Below are 22354 nucleotides of genomic sequence, written 5' to 3'. Positions count from 1 at the left end.
TCTTCCAAGTCATTAATGATCTTCTGTTGTCCTGGTCCAATTTTTTTTGTTTGTTTTCTATGCATATCTTCCTTTACCTTTCTTTAGGATTTGACACAGGCTCATCTGACCTCTTTGGAACCCTCTCTTGCCTTAGCTTCTGGGAAATTGCATACTCAATACTCTCTTATGTTTACTGGTGTCTTTTAATTTTTACACTCCTAACCCCAGAAAAAAAATGGTAATTTCAAACAGTGATATCTCCCTCCTTAGATTTCTCCTAGCGTTTTTCATAGGCCTGCCCTTCATGCTTAACTCACTCTCAGTCATATCATGATTATTTATATACATGGCTTTTTCTCCTGTTAGAGTGTAAGCTTCTTTAGAGCATGGTTTGTGTGGTGTTTATGTCCCTGTCAATTTGCAAGTACCTTGTCCTGTAGGCCCTTGATAAATGTTTACTGAATCAAAGAATCAATGAACAAGTGCAGAGCGAACACTAACATACTATTTAATGTTGACAAAAGAGACTACAGATAGTATTTGTATTTGATGTTTGCAGCAGCCATATGTGGTAGACAATGCAAATACAATAATCTTCCCCTTTTGCATATGAGGAAATTGAGTTTGGGAGAGTTTAAATGGCTTGAACTAATATTTTTTTTCATTGCGGCATACTTTCTCCAGTGTCATTGTAATAATTGTCGTTTGCAGTTGGTAAATTTCTATTTTTAGGAAAACCCTCTGAGATAAAAAGCCTAAGTCTTATCTCCATGACATAAATGAGGGTACTGAAGCTGAGGTGAGCTAAAGGAACTGTCCCATTATCTTCTCATGATTAGTAAGTGATAGAACTGAAAGTGGAAAGTGGGGTTCTTGACTACAGGTCTGGGTTTCTTTCTACTCCACAAAGAAATCCACCTAGTAGTGAGGACATATAGTAATGTACCTAAAAATAATGCTTACAAAAATAAGAAAAAGTCTTAATTTTCTCAGATTCCTGTTCCTTCTATCACTTATGACCTTTATTTCTTCCAAGTATGTCTTACCTTATGTCCTTTTAATTGCCCAGTCAGCAGTGTTCTCTGCCTATCAGAGGGCCCAACAACGGTTATTCTCAGTTCACTTTGCAAAGCCAGTGTATTTTTTTATCTTTTCCTCTTTAACATCTATATGACTGTAAAAGGAGAGTGGGCTGCCCATGAAGTGAGACAGAGAGAAAATAGGTGGATACACCTGAGTGATACCTTGGTGTCCCCTCAAACATATAAAGAATGAGAGGGAGGTCTCCAGCACATTGAATAAATTCTTTGTGAAAAAAATGGGCAAGAATCACACAGGATCAAAGTGTATAGTGGGCTAGGATGGGAAAGAGAGGAAGTGCAGAGAGGTGCCATACAAAAAGCGTTGGATTTGGAACCTGGGTTCAAATCCTGGCTCTGCCTGCTCCTTACTTTCTGCATGAACTGGAATGTCACCTCTCTTTTCTGGGTCTCCATTTCTCCTTATATGGAAAATAGAGGGTTAGAGTAGCTGACCTCTATGATCCTTCCTAGCTTTAAATTTATGATCCGGTGATCAAATAAAATAAAAATACTAATTATAGCTTTTCCTGAGAATCAATTTAGGATAGTCACGTAGGTATGAAATTCTGTTTTTCAGAGAAGCCATTTTCATAACATCTTACAGAAGATAATGTATTTACGTGTGTGGATATACATATCACTAGTAGTTATCGGTAGTATATTCTTGGGAATACTTTCCTTCAACAATCAGTGAACAAGCCTTAAATACCTACTATGTTCCAGGCACTTTGTATGGTTCTACAGATACAAACCCAAAGAATGAAACAGTGCTATTCTCCGGGAGCTCAGATGCGTTTTGCTTTGCTATTTAAGTGCCTACTTAGCTTCAGCTGATTTAAGGCTTAGTAGCTGGATTTTTTTAAAACTCTGGATTCTGGACAAAGATATTTTCTAAGTTTTAAACACCATATAGATGTGAGTCGTTATTGTTTTTATTGTGGAATGTGAGTATGAATGAGGGAACTTATATCCAAGTTAGCATCTTCTTCACTCACTAAAACAGCAGCAATCCTGATATTACTATTATTGGTGCTACAACAACTACTAATATTAATAATAATAGTATATTTGAATGCAAGTATTGAGGTGCCATCTGCTCTGCTAAGCTGTGGGGGGAAATTGTCTTCTTCATTTGTGGCTATTTAAAATATTTATATTCCAATGAGTGTGCCCATTTCCATGAACAATTCTTCCATGATGAATGGGTTTTATTTTGTGTGTTGTTTATGGTTGACATAGTAATAAATTTGTGATGCTAGAATTGTAAAAGAATCCTTTATGTTGTTTTAATGAACTAGCCCTGAACCCTTTTTGTTGTTAGTTCCTTTTTTGTTACATATGGTGCTTAATTAATTGAAGGCTGGAACAGAGGGGACAGATGGATTATCTAAAAAGACATGCTGACATGTTGTGTTTGTATCATATTTAAATATTTTCTAGGCCCAGTGATGGTTTTTGATAAACATAGCTTTCTTTCACTTGCCTCTAACTTTCATCTCATAAAGTTGTTATGTTACACAAAATGATCATATAATATCTAGAAAGGAGAGCCTACTCTGGTTTATTATAGCTCATATTTGTATAGTACTTTACTGTTCATAAAGTGATTTCCTCAAAACAACTTTGTGAAGTGGTTAATCTGAGTATTATTAGCCTCATTTTACAGAAGAAGAAAATAGAGCTCAGATAAATTAATTGCCTTGCCTAAGAGTTACACCATTAGTTAATGTGAGAGCCAGGATTCAAGCTAAGATCTTTCTTTCTTATTTTAACATTTGTTTTTGCTTTGTTTTGTTTTAAGTTTTGAGGTCCAAATTTTGTCTCTCCCTCCCTTCCCACCTACCCAAGACGGTAAGCAATCAGACATAGGTTATACATGTGTAATCATGTAGAACATTTCCATATGAGAGAAAGAAAGAAAGAAAGGGAGGGAGGAAGGAAGGAGAAAGAAGTAAAGGAGGAATATTACATTTCAGTCCACAGTCAGACATCTATTCTTTCTCTGAAGGCAGATAGCATTTTTCATCATAAGTCTTCAAACTGAGATCTTTCAGCACAGTCCTATGCTCATTCCATTAAACCATCTAGTTCTAAGAAAATCACGTTTCCATAGAGACCATCCATTATGTGAAGGGGATAATTTATCTGCTTCATGCTGACCAAAACCATGACTAGGGCTAGGCAGCAGGAGGCTTTACTCAGGGCAATCAAGTGTCCAAGGGCAAGGCCTGGGGGAGGGGAGAGAGGGACAGTCCAGGGACCAGAATCAGGATTAGAGGGTCCCTTAGTTAAAGCCTATTACTGTACTTTGGATAGGGTGCTATTTCAGGTGAGTGATCAAGGCTAAGGAAAATATTCACCACCTCTATATCTTCTGGTGAACTGTGTGTTCCTAGGGATACGTTTGCCCCTCCATTCTACGGACTTTTACTTTCCCTCATAGTGTTTCCCTCCTGCCTTCTTATACTTTTGTGAAGCCCAGAGCACAGGAGGTAGGCAAGAGGTCCAACCTGTGAGGGGAGTTAAAAAGTGTGTTAGGAGTAAGATCCCAACCCTTTCCCCTATGCAAGTTAGGTCACTTTTTTCCTCAGAAGGTATTGAGACTTTCCTAGAGTTAGGTAAGGTAAGAGAGGAAGGGCATTCCTGAATCTCTAGTTCCCTTAATTAAAGCTTTTCTCTCCCAAGCTGCTTAAACTTTCCCAGGGAGTGTAAGGGATGAGAGTGAGGCTGATTTCAGAGTGAGAGTATGACTTGACATACTTATGGGGCACTCTTCCTACTTAGCCATTTGTCCTGAGTCATACATAATATCAGGAATCGCTGCAATGGAAGAGCCAGTTCTCTATCCCCACAGAGGAAAGTCAAATTCTAATGGCTTAGTTAAAAGCAAGAGTATCTAGATGGCACAGCAAATAGGGTGCTGGGCCCAAAGCAAGGAATACCAGAGTTCAAATCCAGCATCAGATACTTACTAGCCATGTGACTCTGGGCAAGTCACTTAACTCTGTTTGCCTCAGTTTCCTCATCTGAAAATGAGTTGGAGAAGGAAATGGCAAACCACCCTACTATCTTTGCCAAGAAAACCCTAAATGGGGTCATGAAAAGTTGAATGTGACTGAACAACATCAGCAAAGTTAAAAGCAATGGCCTAGGAGTCAGGAGAACTAGGTTCTAGACTCTCCTCTCTCATTAACTTTGCTAGGTTTCCATCCAGGGGGTTGGGCAGTATGATCCTATGAGATTTTGGTTCCATTTGACTCCACCTTAGTTCAGCTTCAATTTTACTAAGAATTCATGAGTTTTCTCGTATGCCCTTTGGGCAAGTAATTCCCCTTCTTTTGTAGCTTCAACAAAGTTCAACTGCCTAGATATTTCTAAAGTCCCTTCCAACTCTCAAATGATACTTTAAAAGTTTTATTTTGTCTTGTTTGTTTTTGTTGGTGGTGGGGGAAATGAGAAGGGAGCAAAAGTACTTCTCCAGTTGCTGGGAGAGTCACTCCAGCACTGTCTCCAGTCTTGAATAATTAGGCTTCTTGAAACTTAAATGACCTTAGCACTTGGTCATCAAGAATAATGATTTAAATAGGAAGTTAACTCAATGGTCTGATTCCACTGGGAGTAAGAAGGTAGGCAGCCTGTCCAGCAGTGGCTTCATGTTATGGGAGGGTCTCTGTCTACTCCCCAGAACCACCATTTTAAGGATGCCTTCCATCTTGCTTACTTTGGACAGAAAATGGTTTATGGTCCTTGCACCAGATGTTAAGATTCCTCATTACAGTTCTGGGGGTGAAGGAGATGAAGTGATGATTATGGGGTGCTTACATTCACTCAAAGAGAATCTGTGCTCCATATTTTTTATTACTATCTGAAATTTAACTGTTTCATGGACTATGAGTAAAATTAGATTGTAAAATTGAAACCTCACTTTTCTTTTCAACTTATCTCTCACTGTTTAGACATTCTAGGGAAAGAGAGAGCACTTTCCATGGTGCCTGACACACAGTAGGTATTTCATGAATGCTTGTTAACTTAACTGGACCTGTGATAGGGAACCCCCGGTTGAGGAGACTCACTCTACCAATACAGGGTAGTACCTTCTCTAGAAAATGCGGTCTTGGAGAATACCCCGAGGTGTTGAGATATTAAGGGACTAGACTAGGGTCTCACAGTTAGTAGATATCAGAGGTAGAACTTCACCCCAAGTATTCCTATTTTTGAGGTCAGTCCTGAGAGACCGATCTACGCCAGGCCGCCTCGCAGCTGCACTCTAGTATTTCTAAATGTCAGAGGCTATGAGTAAGGTGGGAGAGTTGGGGGTTCAGACAGTAGAATGTTCTTTTAAGATGACTGTCTCGTTTCCCTTTGGGGAAGGTTTGTTGTTGTTCGGTCATGACCAGCTCTTCATGTGGGCGTGAATTCGTCTGTGGGGTTTTCTTGGCAAAGATATTGGAATGGTTTGCTGATTCCTTCTCCAGTACGTCCCTATTACACAGCTGAGACACTGAGGGAGATAGGGGTTAAGTGACTCGATCAAAGTCACACAGCTAGTAAGTGATTGGATTTGAACTCAGATCTTCCTTACTGTGGGTCTGGTGCTCTCTATCCATCGTACCACCTAGATACCCCGTTGAGGAAGGTTACTCTGCTTTTTAAAGAGATAACCTAGTCTCAGTGACACATTTTTGGTCTGATCTGGAAATTTAGTAGGCCTGAATTTTGCTTCCAGCCCTTTTGTGCTGCACCGCTTTGGGCACAACGTCGAATCTGTGATCTTTCCCAATCTGAGCCTAAAAGCGAGTATCTCCTTTATTGATCAATCAAGAATTTATTTCGCAGTAATTCTGCGGTAACTTCTCAGAATTACTTATAGTTTTCTTAATCATAAAACACTTAACATTTTGGGAAATTGTCACTAGTTATACATTACTCTCTTTCACACAAGTTCTGCTCTCTGGAATGAAATTCTTTGGCTCGTTATGTACGATCCATGGACTAAAGAGGAGATGAATCTCAAGGAGGTAGGATTGTTTTCTCTCACTTCAAGGAAAAGCTGTTAAGACAGATAGTGAGTAGTTCCAGGAGCAATAAAGAAACAGGAAGCTGAAATCTGGACAAGGTTTGTTTTGGGGTCTGGGGGTTTTTGTTTGTTTTCTTCATTTTATTTTGCAAAAGGAGCTTGTGGCCAGGTGGTTCCAGATATGCCTGTCGCTAGTTCCCACAGCAGTGGGATACAGAGTGCTGGGAAAAGAAAGGCTGAGCAGGAGATTTTATGAGTCAGGCAAAGAGCAGTGAGGAAAGCAGATGAACATGGTAGAGACAAAGTAAAGACCACCATGGTGGGTGTTGAGAATGAACAGGATACATTTGGACCGCTGTCGCCTCCATTCACTGATGGCAAATAGGCCCGATGAGGCCGGAGCTAGCTATGTGCCTGAGTAAGTGGTAAACCTTCCCTGGACTGAGAATTCGTGCAGATGAAAGGTTTCTTCCTATTCCCTCTTCCCCAACCTTCCCACACACTTTCTATATGAAAGAGCAGTCATCTAATCCAAAATGTTTCTGTTCTTTAAATCTGTTCCTAATTCTTGATTTAATTAGTACATTGATGGCTGCTTACTGTAGATAAAAGATGATCGAGCAATTTGCTTTGTGTGTTTCATTATTTGTGAATAAGGAGTTGCCAAAGAGAACAGTGACTGTGCTTATAGATGAAAGTGAGTCATCAGTAAATCTAGATATTGACTAGGGGATCAGAAGCAGTATTGAAGAGAATGATATTGATTTATTAATTATTATAATTTAATTTATTAATTACTATTAATTTTGACAAATGTCCCAAAATGGGTGAAGCTATGCCCTTAGACCAAAGTGAGTCAATTGTCATCGCCGTTTGGAGAGGGAGGCTGGACTGGAAAATGATGCCACCTTCTGCATTTGCTTCTTACCTCCTCTCCTTGCCATGCAGAGAAATCTCTCCAAAATGATGGAGTCTAGGGTGGTGACTAAAAAGTAGATTATGCCCAATAGAAGAAAGAAAGGAATGTATGAACCAGGCTGGTAGCACCCCAGTTCCATAAGAGGGAGTGAGCACTACTGCCATTCATTTTACCCTCAAACAAACAAATCTCCAAACCCTGACACTGACAGTGCAAAGGATACAGTTATATCTATTTTGAATATATTGATATATGTACATGATGCTGCCTATCACTAGATTGTTATATATTGTTGAGGGGAAAGACTTTCACTACTGCATATATACCCTCAGTGCCTGGAGTAGTGCCTGGCACATACAAGGCCCCATTTAATGCCTCTTGTTTTTCTCTAAGCGCCTTGTCTTGGAATTTTCATAGTAATATACATCTGCCACTTTGTGCCAACTCATCCGATCTCCCAACATCTCCCTGTAAATTTTCCCTTTTAGTCTGGCATTTCACTACCCAGAATAGTTAGTGTCATCTGGAAGCTCTGATTTCACAGTATACTCCCCTCTTTACATTATTTTTATATGATAAAAAACAGGCTTAGCAGTGATCCCAAAAGAATCTCACATCTTATACTCCTCTGTGCATAAAAGAAGACCAAACCAAACAAAAATAATTCAATTAGTTTCAAAGAACTTCATAATTGACAATGTGAGATAACGCAAGTAAAGCCATTATCATTTTAGAGAATGAGGCTAGCTAAAGTGGTTAAAGAATTTACCCAAGGTTACTCACCTAATTAATGAGGATTGATTTAAGATTAAAACTCAAAATTCTTGCCTTCCTACTTTCTTTTTTTTCACTTTCCACGGAAATATGTTAACAGTATTCTAAATTTTCATACCTGAAATTATGAAAGAACATATGATGAAATTACAACTGAAGTGAACTTTGTTCTTTAGCTATATACATGCAAAACTATTATCAGATATATTTTAAATATCCTTTTCTCCCTACCAAATCTTTTATAGTTGTTGTATTTCAAGAATGAATACAGAACTCAAGTGTAGGTAGTTAAAAAGAGGAGGGGGAAGCTTCAGGAGAGAGATAATGCAATCAGCTCATTAATTTCATTTTTGCCCAGGAATAAAAATGTGAAGACCCTCTGCAACATTGTAGGATGATCACATGATCACTGGGATCCAAATCTGATATTTCTGAATATGCATAAGTCTGAATGCATGCTGATTCCCATGCTGTCCCCCTCAGCCCTAGGACCAGTTACTTATTTTCTTTTATTATCTGACATCTATTTACTACACAAATGGGTTGAGACATTTCCTTGATGGACTTCTATGAGAAGAAATCTGTAAATCTGGTTAGCTCTTCAGTTATAGCACTGCACAGATTGCCTATGTTTTATTATTATTTTGCTTTTAGAAGTCAGTTGAATCAGCTACAAACTCAGTCTAACAGTGTGGACCTAAGCAGCTACATACTACAAAAATACATGTAGTTGGGATAGAACTCTCTTGCTGATACGGCAAGTGTCGATATGTTTTGCTGTTTGGAATTGTTGCCAAATTAACTGAGTTTCTACCTCTGTCAGTGGTCACAGCCAGAATACTTTATGGGCATGAAAGTGGGTGGCTCAGTGCCTAGAGCGCTTGGCCTGGAATCGAAAAAAGCTGAGTTCAAAAATTACTAGAGATGAGACTGCAGGCACGTCTCTTACCTGCTATTTTGCCTTGCTTTATTCATCTTTAAAGTGGGGATAATGACAACGCCTACCTACCGAGATTGTTGTAAGGATCAAACGAGATAATAACTGTAAAGCACTGGGCACGGTACGTGGCAAGTAGTAAATGCCATATGAATGTTAGCTTTGATTCTTGCTTTATTTTTGACATCTCTCCTTTTCCACATTTTCTTCTGCCTTGTCAGAACTTCGTAAGTACAATGTTTCTTTACTTCTTTGCTTTTTGAATAGGTCTCTGTAGTTTCTACTAAGTGTGCCAGTTGTGTTAATGAATTCCACTATTTCATTTTTTGAAAAACAGAATCTGTGAACCCTGGTCAGAACTTCCTGGTTTATTATGGCTTCATTTTTATTCCTTACACAGCACTTATTTTCTGAAATAGTCTTAGGTTTTTATATATAATGTTGTATTAATTTTTTATTAGCTCACATTTAAAGCCTATTTGCTAAGATGCAAACTTATCAAACTCATGATACTTTCATTTGCATTTTCCTCACCCTCTAGTAGATTTGCAGATTTCATGAGGGCAAGAATCATGTTTAATTATTTGGGTTTAACCCAGAGGTCAGACTGATCTCATGGACCTATTTGGATTTGAGTCATGGAAACAATTAATGGTAGTTGATCTATTCTCAGATCAATTATTTGACCCCACCAGAAGCTGGGAACTTCTAAAGTTAACCCAGCCCTAAGTTTTCAGATGCTCACCACATTAATAGTACCCAGCAATAGGAACAATTCACAATTATACAATATTTGAAAGTTTGCAAAGTCGTTTGTACACATTAACTCATTTTAGTCTCACGGCAAACCTGTGAAGTGGGAACTATAATTATCTCCATTTTAGAGATGAGAAAACTAAAGTTGAAAGGGTTAAGCAATTGGTCTAAATAGAGTTTGATAGAGTTAACAAGTGTTTAAATAGTAAACATTTAATCAGAATACAAATAAATATTAAAGTAAAAATAGTATCAGCCACATTCTCGAGTAAATATCTCGTAAGCTCATGTTAGTAGTAATAAGTGCACGGGCTCAGCTCCTCTCTGAAGGTGGAAAACACTCTTGGATGGTCCCAGGGTGGAGGACTTCTGTGGGTCTAGATGTGTGAACACCTGCTTGTTTTGCTCCTTTCCATGGAACTAGGCTGTAATCCATCTCCTCTTCATGTAGTTGCTATAAACATTTTAGAATATATAGGGATACCCCATCAGTTGGGGAATGGTTGAACAAGTGGTATATGATTGTGATGGAATAGGGCTGTGCTGTGAGAAATGACGAACTCAATGATCTTAGAAAAACATGGAAAAACTTGCATGAAATAACGAAGAGCAAAATGAGCAGAACCCAGAGAACACTGTATTCAGTAATAGCAATATTGTTTAAAGAATGACTTTGAACGAATAAGTCATTTTGGCTATTAAAAATACCCAAATTAGCTATAAAGGACATATGAAGGAAGATGCTATCTGCCTCCAGAGAGCCTTTCCTTGGTACTGAACATTAACGCAAGAGTATGCATGTTATTTTTGTTTTTCAGTGGCGGGTTATGTTTGTGGTTTTTTTTGTTACTAATTAATCTAAGCTAAACATGACATTGAAATCACTCAGATATGCAGTGATGGAAGTAAGCAGGTCACCTGTCCTACAGGTGTCACACTGTCCTACAATTTTCTGTAACTAACCAATTAATTAAAAACCACTTTTTCTAAAAATCTAAGACAGGCCTCAGAATTGGATCGTTTCGGCAAGATTTAGCCCTCAAACCATGTATTGGATAGCTAGGAGATTAAGGAGATAATGGTTAATCCAAGAGTCAATGGTGAATTTTAAAGCAAGGAGGGATAGACTTAAGACTGTAGGCAAGGGAAAGACATTTTTCTTAGTTGTACTTTTGATCATTAGAAAATAAGGTGAAGATAGAAACTTGTTATAGCCCAGGAATGAAATGACCAGATCTGTTGGAGATTTATTTATAGGAAGAACAGAAGGGAATATTTTGAAAACTGAAACTATGCCAGTGTAAGGCACCCATGAGCAAGTACATTATGTTTACTTTAGCTCCAAAGACCTCTTTTTTCGTTGTCAATTTCGCACATCAATATTATGTAAATGGAAATACCATGTACATATGGTTAAGAGGATATAGTGGGTTTCTTACTCACAGGTTTCATAGAGGCATGTTTTCTAAGCTCCTAAGTGTTGGTTCCATGGATTTACATATGGGAAATTTTCCAACATATTAAATTGAATAGATCCTTCCAAAATTCATTTTGCAAATATCAGTATTTAAAAGACCTTCTCATTTAAAAATTTTGGGCCCAACTGTACATGATCTTCAGTAATTTGACTCAGATATAATCTCTTGACAGAGTTCAGATGTCAGTTATGTTGACCTTATATGGCCTACTGGCTAGTAAGAAGAGATGCAATAAATGGAGAAGGCGCATTCAACAGACCGTTTTGACTCTCTCCCTCATATACCCAAGATTTCTTTTGGTCAGAAACCTTCCCTTGCTGTGATTGAACAGACTGATTTAAGCAGGGGATTTGGATGAAATGTCATCTCAGGCTATAACAGTTTTTTCCATTAAGAAACCTTCACCCATGCATGATTGAACCAGTCTGTTTCTTCCCAAAATGGTGTTGACCTTGTTTAAATGAAGCTATGTCTATTGTTGTGAAATGAAGTGTATAATTTGCAAAACCTACGCTGGCAGGTTTGCAAATAGCTTATCATGCTTCTGTAAAAAAAATGAAATCAAGCCTTTTTGAGACTTACTAATATAGTAAATGGTTACTGATTCAGACCAAATTTGGAAAAGATAAATCGAAATTACTTTCTTTTCAATGACTGTTTATTAAGATCCAGCCATTATATGTTAATATAAGAATAAGCCATTGAATTAGTTCAAAAAACTAAACTATAGAATTCTTTACGAAGTTCAGAGCCATATCAATGTACTAAAAATTATTTAATGCTGTGGAATGTTATTGTATAGTAAGAAGCAGTGAATATGAAGAATTCAGAGAAACATGGAAAAATTAGTATAAACTAATAGAGTAACATAAACAGAACCAATGACTCTGACAATATAAATGAAAAGGTAACTGAAAGGAAGTAGAACTCTGGTAATTGAAAGTGAGTTGATTTCCTGGAGAATCAATGACGAAACATACCCCACCCCCAACAGCAGGCAGTAAGAGGACCACTAAAACAGACTGCTTTAGGTATTGTTATCTGTGATCACTGTTTTAGGTGTTTTTTATTATTATTTTCTGTCATAAGGGATAGTTTGATTTATGTGGGGTAGGGGGTTTAAAGAAGTAGCCTTAGGGTTGACACTGCCCAGGAAATCCACCCTGCCCTCTATCTAAGAGGTTGGAATTGAGGGATTCCCAGCCTTAAGCCACATAGTTTTCCTCTCCACAGCTGCCATATTTCAGCCTGTGAAGTTAAACCATTGCTTCTCTAAGGCTGGGGCCAGGATATTTGGAGCCCCAGAACTCTCTTCTGTTGCTATATGGATGAGAGCATATATAACTCTTCTGTACCTCTACCCCAAGGCCTCCTAGAGAGTAAGAGGCTGTGTATGTTCCTGAGTTCTTTCTTCACTCTCCATCCCCTCCGAACCTTACTCTTCTCTCAGGATGTCTTTAGAAAAAGGTGGAGTCTTCATTTGAATACTGTCATTTACCATCCAAAAAAGATGGCCTACTTCTCCTGTAACAATTCATTCTACAACTGTTCAAGACAATAGTTCATCCATAATTACCACAACCCATAACCCATGGGGCACCAAGGGTCATATCCATACCCTCCAAAGGAAGATGCATCCAAACGTACTAAAGAAAGGCCTTAAAAGTCCATCCACCCTTTAAAAAAATATAACTATGAGAGAACATGTAAGCGATGTGTACAAATTCAAAGAACAGTATTATATTAAGCCTCAAATATAATAATTCTCCAGCAAAAGAATATGGTGCAAGGCACTATGAATACTGTGTGATCAGTAGACTTAATTTGAATTCTTGCTTTTACCATTTATTTTCTGGGTAATCTTGGAGTGTCCATTTGGCAATATCTCAGTTTTGCCATGTGGCAAAATGAGAAAATAACAGTAGTTGTTTGTAAGATATTAACGGTGTTTAAAAAATATCTATGGCCAATGTAAAATATAAGTAATACATATATGGGTCTTTAGATTTTCAAAGGGACTCTCCAAAAAACATTCATTTATGTTATAATTTTTTTTTCTTTCCTTAGTTGAAAAAATACAGAGTCAATGGGATGAAGTCCAAGAACATCTTCAGAGGAGGAGACAGCAGCTGAATGAAATGCTGAAAGATTCTGCCCAATGGTTAGAAGCCAAGAAAGAAGCTGAATGGACTCTGGAGAAGGCCAAAGCCAGGCTAGAGTCATGGAAAGAGATTCCCTACACAATGGAAGGAATCAGAAAACAATCCACAGAAATTAAGGTGGGTATCTGACATTATTTTTAAAGTTAAAGGTAGATGAAATTATATTATAGGTAGAAGTTGAAAGGTTCATAAATAAACTGTGTTAATGGGAATTTACCAACGTTCTTTAACGAAAACCAATCCATTAATGAAGTAGAATAGGGCTAACTACAGAAATGGAACAGTGGCGCTATAGTAAAAGAGCTTTGATTTCGAGAAGATGAAGCAAGTATTCCTCTGATCCCTTACCTTATGACTTCTGTCTCATGTGGGACACAGCATGCCCCTCCTGAGAGAAGGCCACAAGGATTTTGGCCAGTGTCTTCCATCTGCCCCGAAGGATTTAGCCCCACGTAGGGATTCTGCAACTTGCTGATGCTACCTCATCTGCAGCCTTCTCAAGGCGAGAAGAATTCCTAAATGGTTCTCCAACTGCACCCTTCCTTGGGCCTTCCATCTCCTGCTGGGTGTAGCATATTCTCTGAGAGGAGGCAAGAGGCTGAGCCAGGTATTTTCCATCTGCCCCAAAGCAGCAAAGATGCTGCCAGCTCCTGTTCCAGCTCCAATCTTCATGTCCTGCTTCCAGCTTTATCTCCCAACATGGTTGTGGAGGATCTCCAGTGCAAAGAGTTGCAATGTTCTCTTTGACCTCACCTGTGCAGGTTGGACTTGGCTTCTTTTGCACCCTTTCCTGCCTATTATACTCTCAAACCATAAGTGTCCTTGGGTTCTGTCTCGGACCTTCTCTTCTACCTCTATCCTACCCAACTTGGTGATCTCATCAGTTCTCATGGATTTAATTATCATCTCTATGCTGATGATTCTCAAATTTACCTATTCTGTCCTAATCTCTCTGCTGACCTCCAATCTTGAATCTCCAACTCCTTTCAGACATTTCAGAGGGAACTCAACATGTCCAAAACTGAACTCATAAATCTTCCCCACCCTGTTCTATCTTCCCTGTTACCAATGAGGGTGATGCCATCGTCCCAGTCCCTTAGACTCACAGCCTAGGAATCATGCTGGATTCATCATTATCTCTCACCTCCCAAATTTAATCTGTTGCTAAGGATTGTCATTTTCACCTTTGCAGTATCTCTTAAACACATTCTCTCTTCTCCTCTTGAACCAGCCACAACTCTGGTGCTGGCCCTCATTATCTTACACCCAATCTATTACAAGAGCCTGCTGGTGGGTCTTTATGACTCAAGTCTCTCCCCACTCCAATCCATCCTTTGCTTCACTGGGGCCCACTCATAACTTGTTGCCAGAGATAGGGTCTTTGGGCTGGAGAGAAATGTGCTCCTAGGGCTGGGGTCCAAGCACTCCATCATAATCAGCAGCTCAAGTGATTTTCCTAAAGCACAGGTCTGAGCATGTCAGACCCCTATTTGATAAACTCCAGTGGCTCCCTATTACCTCCAGGTTTAAATGCAAAATGTTCTATTTGGCATTCAAAGCCCTTCATAATCCATTCCATGACCATAGCATGTTCCATGAATGTTCCATTCCATCTCTCAGCATTTTCTCTTGCTGTCGCCCCTGCCTCTAATGCTGTCTCTCCTCAATGCTACTTGCTGATTTCCCTGGATTCCTTTAAGTCTCATCTAAAATCCCACCTTTTGTGGGAAACCTTCCCCAACCCCTCTTCATTCTAGGGCTTTCTCTCAGTTAATTTATTTCCCACTTATCCTACATAGAGCTTGTTTTTATACATTCACTTCCACATTGTCTCCCCCATTAGACTGAAAACTCTTTGAGGACAGGGACTGTCTTTTGCCTCTTCTTTTTAATCTGCAGGACTTAACATAGTGCCTAGCACAAAGCAGGTGCTTAATAAATGGCAGCTAGGTAGTGCAGTGTATAGAGAACCAGGCATGGAGTCAGGAAAACCTGAGTTCAAGTCCATTCTCAGATACTTATTAGCTGTGTGACCCTGGGCAAGTCACTTAACCCTGTTTGCCTCAGTTTCTTGATCTGAAAAATGAGCTGGAGAAGCAAATAGCAAATCACTCTAGTGTCTTTGCCATGAAAACCCCAAATGGGGTCCTGAAGAGTTGGACATGAGTGAAATGACTGAGCAGCAAAAATAAATGTTTATTGATTGATTTGGAGTCAAAGTATCTGATTTCACATCCTCATTTGCTCTTTATTTCTCTTCACCTAATAGGGCCTTAGTTGCCTTATCTATAAAGGAGTTGAACTCAATTACTTTTGTAGTCTATCTTGTTTTGAAACCTGTGAATCATTGATAATCAGTAGTAAAATTTAAGTTTACCTGAGTTATCTGAATATTTTAGGGTAATACTGTTTGGCAGCTTGAATTATCCTAATTGACCTTTGATTCAGCACTTTCCTTTGGAAAGTTTTTCCAAAGGACTTTTCATGGGTCAGACTATTATGCATTATTATTTAAAAAAATACATTTTATCAATGTAACACAGTAAAGCTGTTACAAAGGTATGTTTACTTCCAAAAGTTTAATAACACATATATAGACATACTACCTTCGACATGTGGGAGACATAATCTCTATCCCACTTTGATCTATATTGGATTATGGGAAGGGGAAGAAGATTAGGTTCATAGTTTACCTCAGTTCTCATAAAGCACAGTCTCAATTCCAACTCCAAACCTCCCTTCAGCTTGAGTCCCAGACACTCTGGCTTCTCAGGGCTTCCCTACTGGACTGGTGTCTACAACACTCCACCTGCAATCCTAGCCTAAGGTCACCATGGCTCAAAGTCCTAGCTCTATCTGGATCACCTCTGGATCCTGAAGCAAAGAAAAAAATAACACAGAAGAGAGACAAACACAGCACCATGCCCAAGCCCATGTCTCTGGTGTAGAAAGGAGAGTAAGGGAAGGCTAGTGCCCTGCCTCCCTCGCTGGTTCACTTCATGGCTACAGCCAAAAGATGGTGGAAAAGAGAGCAAAGCACTCAGTCTTACAAGTTTCAAAGATGAGGGCAGCCAGTCAAAGGAGGTTACACCCACCTACCTGATAGGGGACACATTGGCCTCAGTGTTAGCCAAACTAGGCATACTCAAAACTCAAAAAAAGCCTGGTTTACACAGTTATGATTTGGTTATATTTCTTACTGTATCCACCTTTTTGCATCCTAGAAAATGACCCATTATGATAAAAAGATCAAAAATGAAAACTGACTAGCAAAAACTATCCAACATGTCAAAAAAAAGTCTGACATTATGTGTAGTGTTCCACAACCAAAATTCCTCACCTCTATAAAGAATTGGTGGAAGTGCCTTCTTATATCTACTCTCTTGTCCCAAGCTTTATCATTATAATTTTGTAATATTCAATTTTGATTCGTTGTTCTTTCCATCTCCTTTTTTAATTTATTGCATGCACTGTTTTCCTGATTCTTTACCCCACTCTTCACAAGTTCTTACGTCTGTATTCACCATGAATATTGTTTCTTTTTTTAAAATTTATTTTTAATTTATGGAATAAAACAAGCATTTTCATAACATAATAAAATAAAAGAGATGACTGTATATGAAACTTCAAATCTACTGTGCACAATTTGCTGTTACTTTCTAATGTACAATGAAATTGTCATGTATTTTTTTTCCTTCTCCCCACCCCTCCCTATCATTAGACACAAATAGGTACATATTTGTGTATATGTTTGTGTGTGTATAAAATTATTCTATGAATATGTCTATTTATCAATTCTTTCTCTGGATGCAACATTCTCTTGGTTCTGCCCATTTTGCTCTTCATTAATTTGTTCAGGTCTTTCCATGTTTTTCTAAGATCATTGAGCTCATCATTTTTTTATAGCACAGTAGTGTTCCAACACAACATATACCACAACTTGTTCAGCCATTCCCCATTTGATGGGAATCCCTATATATTCTAAAATGTTTATAGCAGCTCTCTTTGTGGTGGCAAAGAACTGGAAATCACAGAGATGCCCTAGCCATTTTCCTGAATGGAGAGTCAAAAAAAAAAACCTTCCTTCTTTCCAACCCTTCTAGAATGCAGTGAGACTTTCCCTTGTTTTGAGCATTAAGGCAAGAGTATGCAATCATTGTTGTCATTTTTCAGTAGTGGGTCATAGAATCAGACATACACTTATGTTTGATTATAATTTTTGTTTACTACTAATTAATACTCGTTAAGTGGCTATCTTGCCTCTGCTTAAAGATCCTTAACCATGGAATCCTTTTAGTACCATAGAAGGAGTGCTAGGTTTGACACAAGAGCACCCATGTTTGAATGCTGTTTCTGCTGGTAAACATTTGTATAACTCTGCGAAAGTCATATAACTTCTCTGGGTCTCAGTTTACGAATATGAAAAATGAAGGAATGGGACAAGATCACTGGTGTCAAACTCAAATAGAAACGGGGGCCACTAATTAGTATATAAGGATCCCTGCAGGCCACTTATTAACTTAGCTTTAAATTGTAATGTTATAATATGTCATATTGAGTTTTTTATTTATTCTGTTAAATATTTCCCAGTTATGGTTTATTCTGGCTTGAGCAGCCATTGGAAACAGCTCATAGGCTATGTGTTAGATACTTCTGTACTACATGATTTTGAGGTCCTTTCCAGCTCTAAATTTATGACTAATGACCACGATGTCCCAAGACAACCTGATCCGCTTTTGTGATCACTCTAATTGGCAGGAGATTTTTCCTAATATACAGCCCCAATGAAGCTTCTGACAACTTTCGCCCTTTTTTTTTGATTCTTACCTTTGAAGACAAACATAATAAATCTAATCTTTCTTCCACTTGAGATGATATACCAATATCATTTCTCCAAGTTGTATCTGATTGGATAGATGAACAAAAGAAAAAGCTGTAAGGAACAACTTCACCATGACTGTATATTGTCATCAAAGTGAAAGCCAAAAATGGTAGAAGGGCTTAAAAAACCCCGAGTAATTGACTAGCATCCTTTGCATAGTACTTAATGTTCACAAGGCAACATTAGGATTCATGTTCCTGATGAAGGGCACCTATAACTAGTCATTCTAGTTGTACTAAATAACAGTCATCAATAATTAATAATTAGTCATATAGCTGTTGAGTAGAAAATAGGCTGTTTTGAAAATCAGGGAAATGAGGTTCAAATCCTAGCTCTGCCCCTTATTATCTGTGTTGGACAATTCACATAATTCCTTTGGGCCCATTTCCCCTTCCTTTTTTTAAATTTTTTTTTCATATAGAAGCATTTTTTTATTTAATATATTTAATTTTCAGCATTGGTTTTCACAAGAGTTTGAATTACAAATTTTCTCCCCATTTCTACCCTCCCCCCCACTCCAAGATGGCATATATTCTGGTTGCCCTGTTCCCCAGTGAGCCTTCCCTTCTGTCACCCCACTCACCTCCCACCCCCTTTTCCCCTCCTTTCTTGTAGGGCAAGATAAATTTCTACACTCCACTGCCTGTGTATCTTATTTTCTAGTTGCATGCAAAAACTTTTTTTTTTGTTTTTGAACATCTGTTTTTAAAACTTTGAGTTCCAAATTCTCTCCCCTCTTCCCTTCCCACCCACCCTCCCTAAGAAGTCAAGCAATTCAACATAGGCCACATGTGTAGCATTATGTATAACCCTTCCACAATACTCATGTTGTGAAAGACTAACTATATTTTGCTCCTTCCTAACCTATCCCCCTTTATTGAATTTTCTCCCTTGGCCCTGTCCCCTTTCGAAAGTGTTTGTTTTTGATTACCTCCACCCCCATCTGCCCTCCCTTCTATCATCCCCCCTTTTTTATCTTCTTCCTCCTTCTTTCCTGTGGGGTAAGATACCCAATTGAGTATATATGGTATTCCCTCCTCAGGTCAAATTTGATGAGAGCAAGATTCACTCATTTCCCCTTCACTTGCCTTCTCTTCTCTTCCTACAGAACTGCTTTTTCTTGCTACTTTTATGCGAGATAATTTACCTCATTCTATTTCTCCCTATCTCCCTCTCTCAATATACTCCTCTCTCATCCCTTAATTTGATTTTATTTCTTTTAGATATCTTCCCTTCATCTTCAACTCACCTTGTGCCTGCTCTCTCTCACTCTCTCTCTCTCTCTCCATATATATATATATATATATATATATATATATATATATATATATATATATATATATATATATACACATACACATATATATATACACACACACACATACACACACATATACATATATATATACATAAACATATGTGTGTGTGTGTGTGTGTGTGTGTGTGTGTATATATGCCTATTCCCTTCAGCTACCCTAATACTGAGGTCTCATGAATCATACACATCATCTTTCCATGTAGGAATGTAAACAAAACAGTTTAACTTCAGTAAGTCCCTTGCAATTTCTTTTTCTTGTTCTTTTTCTTAATTACCTTTTCATGCTTCTCTTGATTCCTGGGTCTGAAAGTGAAATTTTCTATTCAGCTCTGGTCTTTTCACCGAGAAAGCTTGAAAGTCCTCTATTTTATTGAAAATCCATATTTTGCCTTGGAGCATGATACTCAGTTTTGCTGGGTAGGTGACTCTTGGTTTTAATCCTAGCTCCATTGACTTCCGGAATATCATATTCCAAGCCCTTCGATCTCTTAATGTAGAAGCTGCCAGATCTTGGATTATTCTGATTGTTTTTCCACAATACTCAAATTGTTTCTTTCTGGCTGCTTGCAATATTTTCTCCTTGATCTGGGAGCTCTGGAATTTGGCAACAATATTCCTTGGAGATTTCTTTTTGGGATCTACTTGAGGAGGCGATCGGTGGATTCTTTCAATTTCTATTTTACCCTCTGGATCTAGAATATCAGGGCAGTTCTCCTTGATAATTTCTTGAAAGATGGTATCTAGGCTCTTTTTTTGATCATGGCTTTCAGGTAGTCCAATAATTTTTAAATTATCTCTCCTGGATCTATTTTCTAGGTCAGTGGTTTTTCCAATGAGAAATTTTACATTGTCTTCCATTTTTTCATTTCTTTGTTTCTGTTTTATAATATCTTGATTTCTCATCAAGTCACTAGCTTCCACTTGCTCCAATCTAATTTTTAAAGTAGTATTTTCTTCAGTGGTCTTTTGGACCTCCTTTTCCATTTGGCTAATTCTGCCTTTCAAGGCATTCTTCTCCTCGTTGGCTTTTTAGAGCTCTTTTGCCATTTGAGTTAGTCTATTTTTTAAGGTGTTGTTTTCTTCAGTGTATTTTTCAGTATTTTTTTGGGTCTCCTTTAGCAAGTGATTGACCTGTTTTTCATGGTTTTCTCGCATCCTTCTCATTTCTCTTCCCAATTTTTCCTCTACTTCTCTAACTTGCTTTTCCAAATCCTTTTTGAGCTTTTCCACGGCCTGAGACCAGTTCGTGTTTTTCTTGGAGGCTTTTGTTGTAGGCTCTTTGAATTTGTTAACTTCTTCTGTCTGTATGTTTTGGTCTTCTTTGTCACCAAAGAAAGATTCCAAAGTCTGAAACTGAATCTGGGTGCGTTTTTGCTGCCTGGCCATGTTCCCAGCCAACCTACTTGACCCTTGAGTTTTTCAGCGGGGTATGACTGCTTGTAGAGTAAAGAGTACTATGTTCCAAGCTTGGGGGGATGCGCCAGCTCTGCCACCTGGACTGGACTTAGATCTTCAGCAGGCTCTTCACTCCTGCTCTGATCTGCCACTTAATTCTTCCCACCAGGTGGGCCTGGGGCTGGAAGCAACTGCAGCTGTGGTTCTCTAGCTGCCCCACCTCTGCTGCCCCTGGGGTGGTGGCCGAACCTTGAACTCCTTCTTTCACTCTATCCCCAGCAGCTTTTCCCACTAACCTTCTCTGTTGTCTTTGGTGTTTGTGGGTTGAGAAGTCTGGTAACTGCTGCAGCTCACTGATTCAGGGGGCTAGGGCACGCTCTGCCCGGCTCCTGGTCTGGTTGGTCCGCGTCACCCACGCTGGGCTGTGCTCTGCTCAGTTCTGCTCCATTCTGTGCATGAAAGGCCTCACCCAGAAGCCATCCAGGCTGTCCTGGGCTGGAGCCCTGCTTACCTCTGCTATTTTGTGGGTTCTGCAGTTCTAGAATTGGTTTAGAGCCATTTTATAGGTTTTTGGAGGAACTTGGTGGGGAGCTCACGCTAGTCCCTGCTTTTCAGCTGCCTTCTTGGCTCCCCCATTTGCCCTTTTACAAAAGGAAGAAGTTGGAATAGATGACCTCTTTGGCACTCCTGTCTCTAAATCAACAGGGGCTGGTGGGGTGTGGAAATCAGCAGCTCATTATGTACAAAGTATTGTACTGTATTCGGAGGGAGCTGGAAAGATGAAAAGACTTATGAATTGTACACCAAGGTAGGGAGCAATAACCCGTAGAGAAGTAACTAATTCAAAATATATTGTGATTAGTCCACGAGATTGTTATGAATAAATTGCATTCCACATCCCAGGAAGAAAAAAGAAAACTTTCTAGCTTGTTGGCGTTTAGGGAAGACTTCATGTTTCAGGGGCAGTAGAATTTAAGCTGGGTTTTGAATGATAGGTAGGAATCGAACAGTCAGATATGGGTCAGCAAAGGGCAGTCCTGCTGTGTAAAAGGAGAAAGAAACATACGCCTGGCTTCTTGGACAATGTAGCAGAGGCATCGTCAAGTTCTCTGTGACATGAAATAAAAGGGTGAAAAAATCACATGAGATTTTCCACCCTATCATTATTTCTGCCAAGCAGTACATTCATGAAAGGAGCCCTTAGAGACAACATAAAGATAGACATACAGCCAGTCTGTCCTGGATTTTCTTTCCCCTCCTTATAAATTCTGTGACTATAAGTTCTAGACTTTTATATTCAGTGAAAATAGAAAGGAGCAAATTTAGGAACCTCCAAGACATTAGTATTGTGATAAATTACTGCCTTACCTTTAGGACATCACATTGCAACTCTTTATCGCCTCTTTTCTAGTAAATGGGGGTGAAAGTCACTGGTACAACACAGCAGGGGCATCATTGATGAAACTAGTTGTAGGAAATTAGAGAAAGGAAAGAGAGAGAGAGATGAAAGGTTGGCAATAAAAATAAGAACAGGATGGATGGCATGTTTGGGTAAGAGGAAAGAAAAAAGGAAGTTGTTTGTGTGAGGAGTATTAACCCCGGAAAGGAATCTAAAATGATAGCAAGACTGGAGAGGCACACACAACCCTTAA

The 22354-nt window shown here is 38.8% G+C and overlaps 1 protein-coding gene across 6 annotated transcripts in view; it reads left to right on the top strand.

The window, feature by feature from the left end:
- The window catches only part of DMD (dystrophin), a 1925924-nt gene that overhangs the window by 1295845 nt on the left and 607725 nt on the right, over positions 1–22354 (top strand). For all 6 annotated transcript variants that reach the window (XM_036747778.1, XM_036747779.1, XM_036747772.1 and 3 more), the window contains one exon: positions 13013–13224. In XM_036747778.1, coding sequence (XP_036603673.1) covers positions 13013–13224 — 212 coding nt within the window. The remainder of the gene's footprint in view (positions 1–13012; positions 13225–22354) is intronic.

This window comes from Trichosurus vulpecula, chromosome 2 (assembly GCF_011100635.1).
Source record: "Trichosurus vulpecula isolate mTriVul1 chromosome 2, mTriVul1.pri, whole genome shotgun sequence".
NCBI classification, from domain to species: Eukaryota; Metazoa; Chordata; class Mammalia; order Diprotodontia; family Phalangeridae; genus Trichosurus; species Trichosurus vulpecula.
The sequence above is the reverse complement of the archived record's forward strand: the minus strand, read 5'-3'. Positions and strand labels throughout refer to the sequence as shown.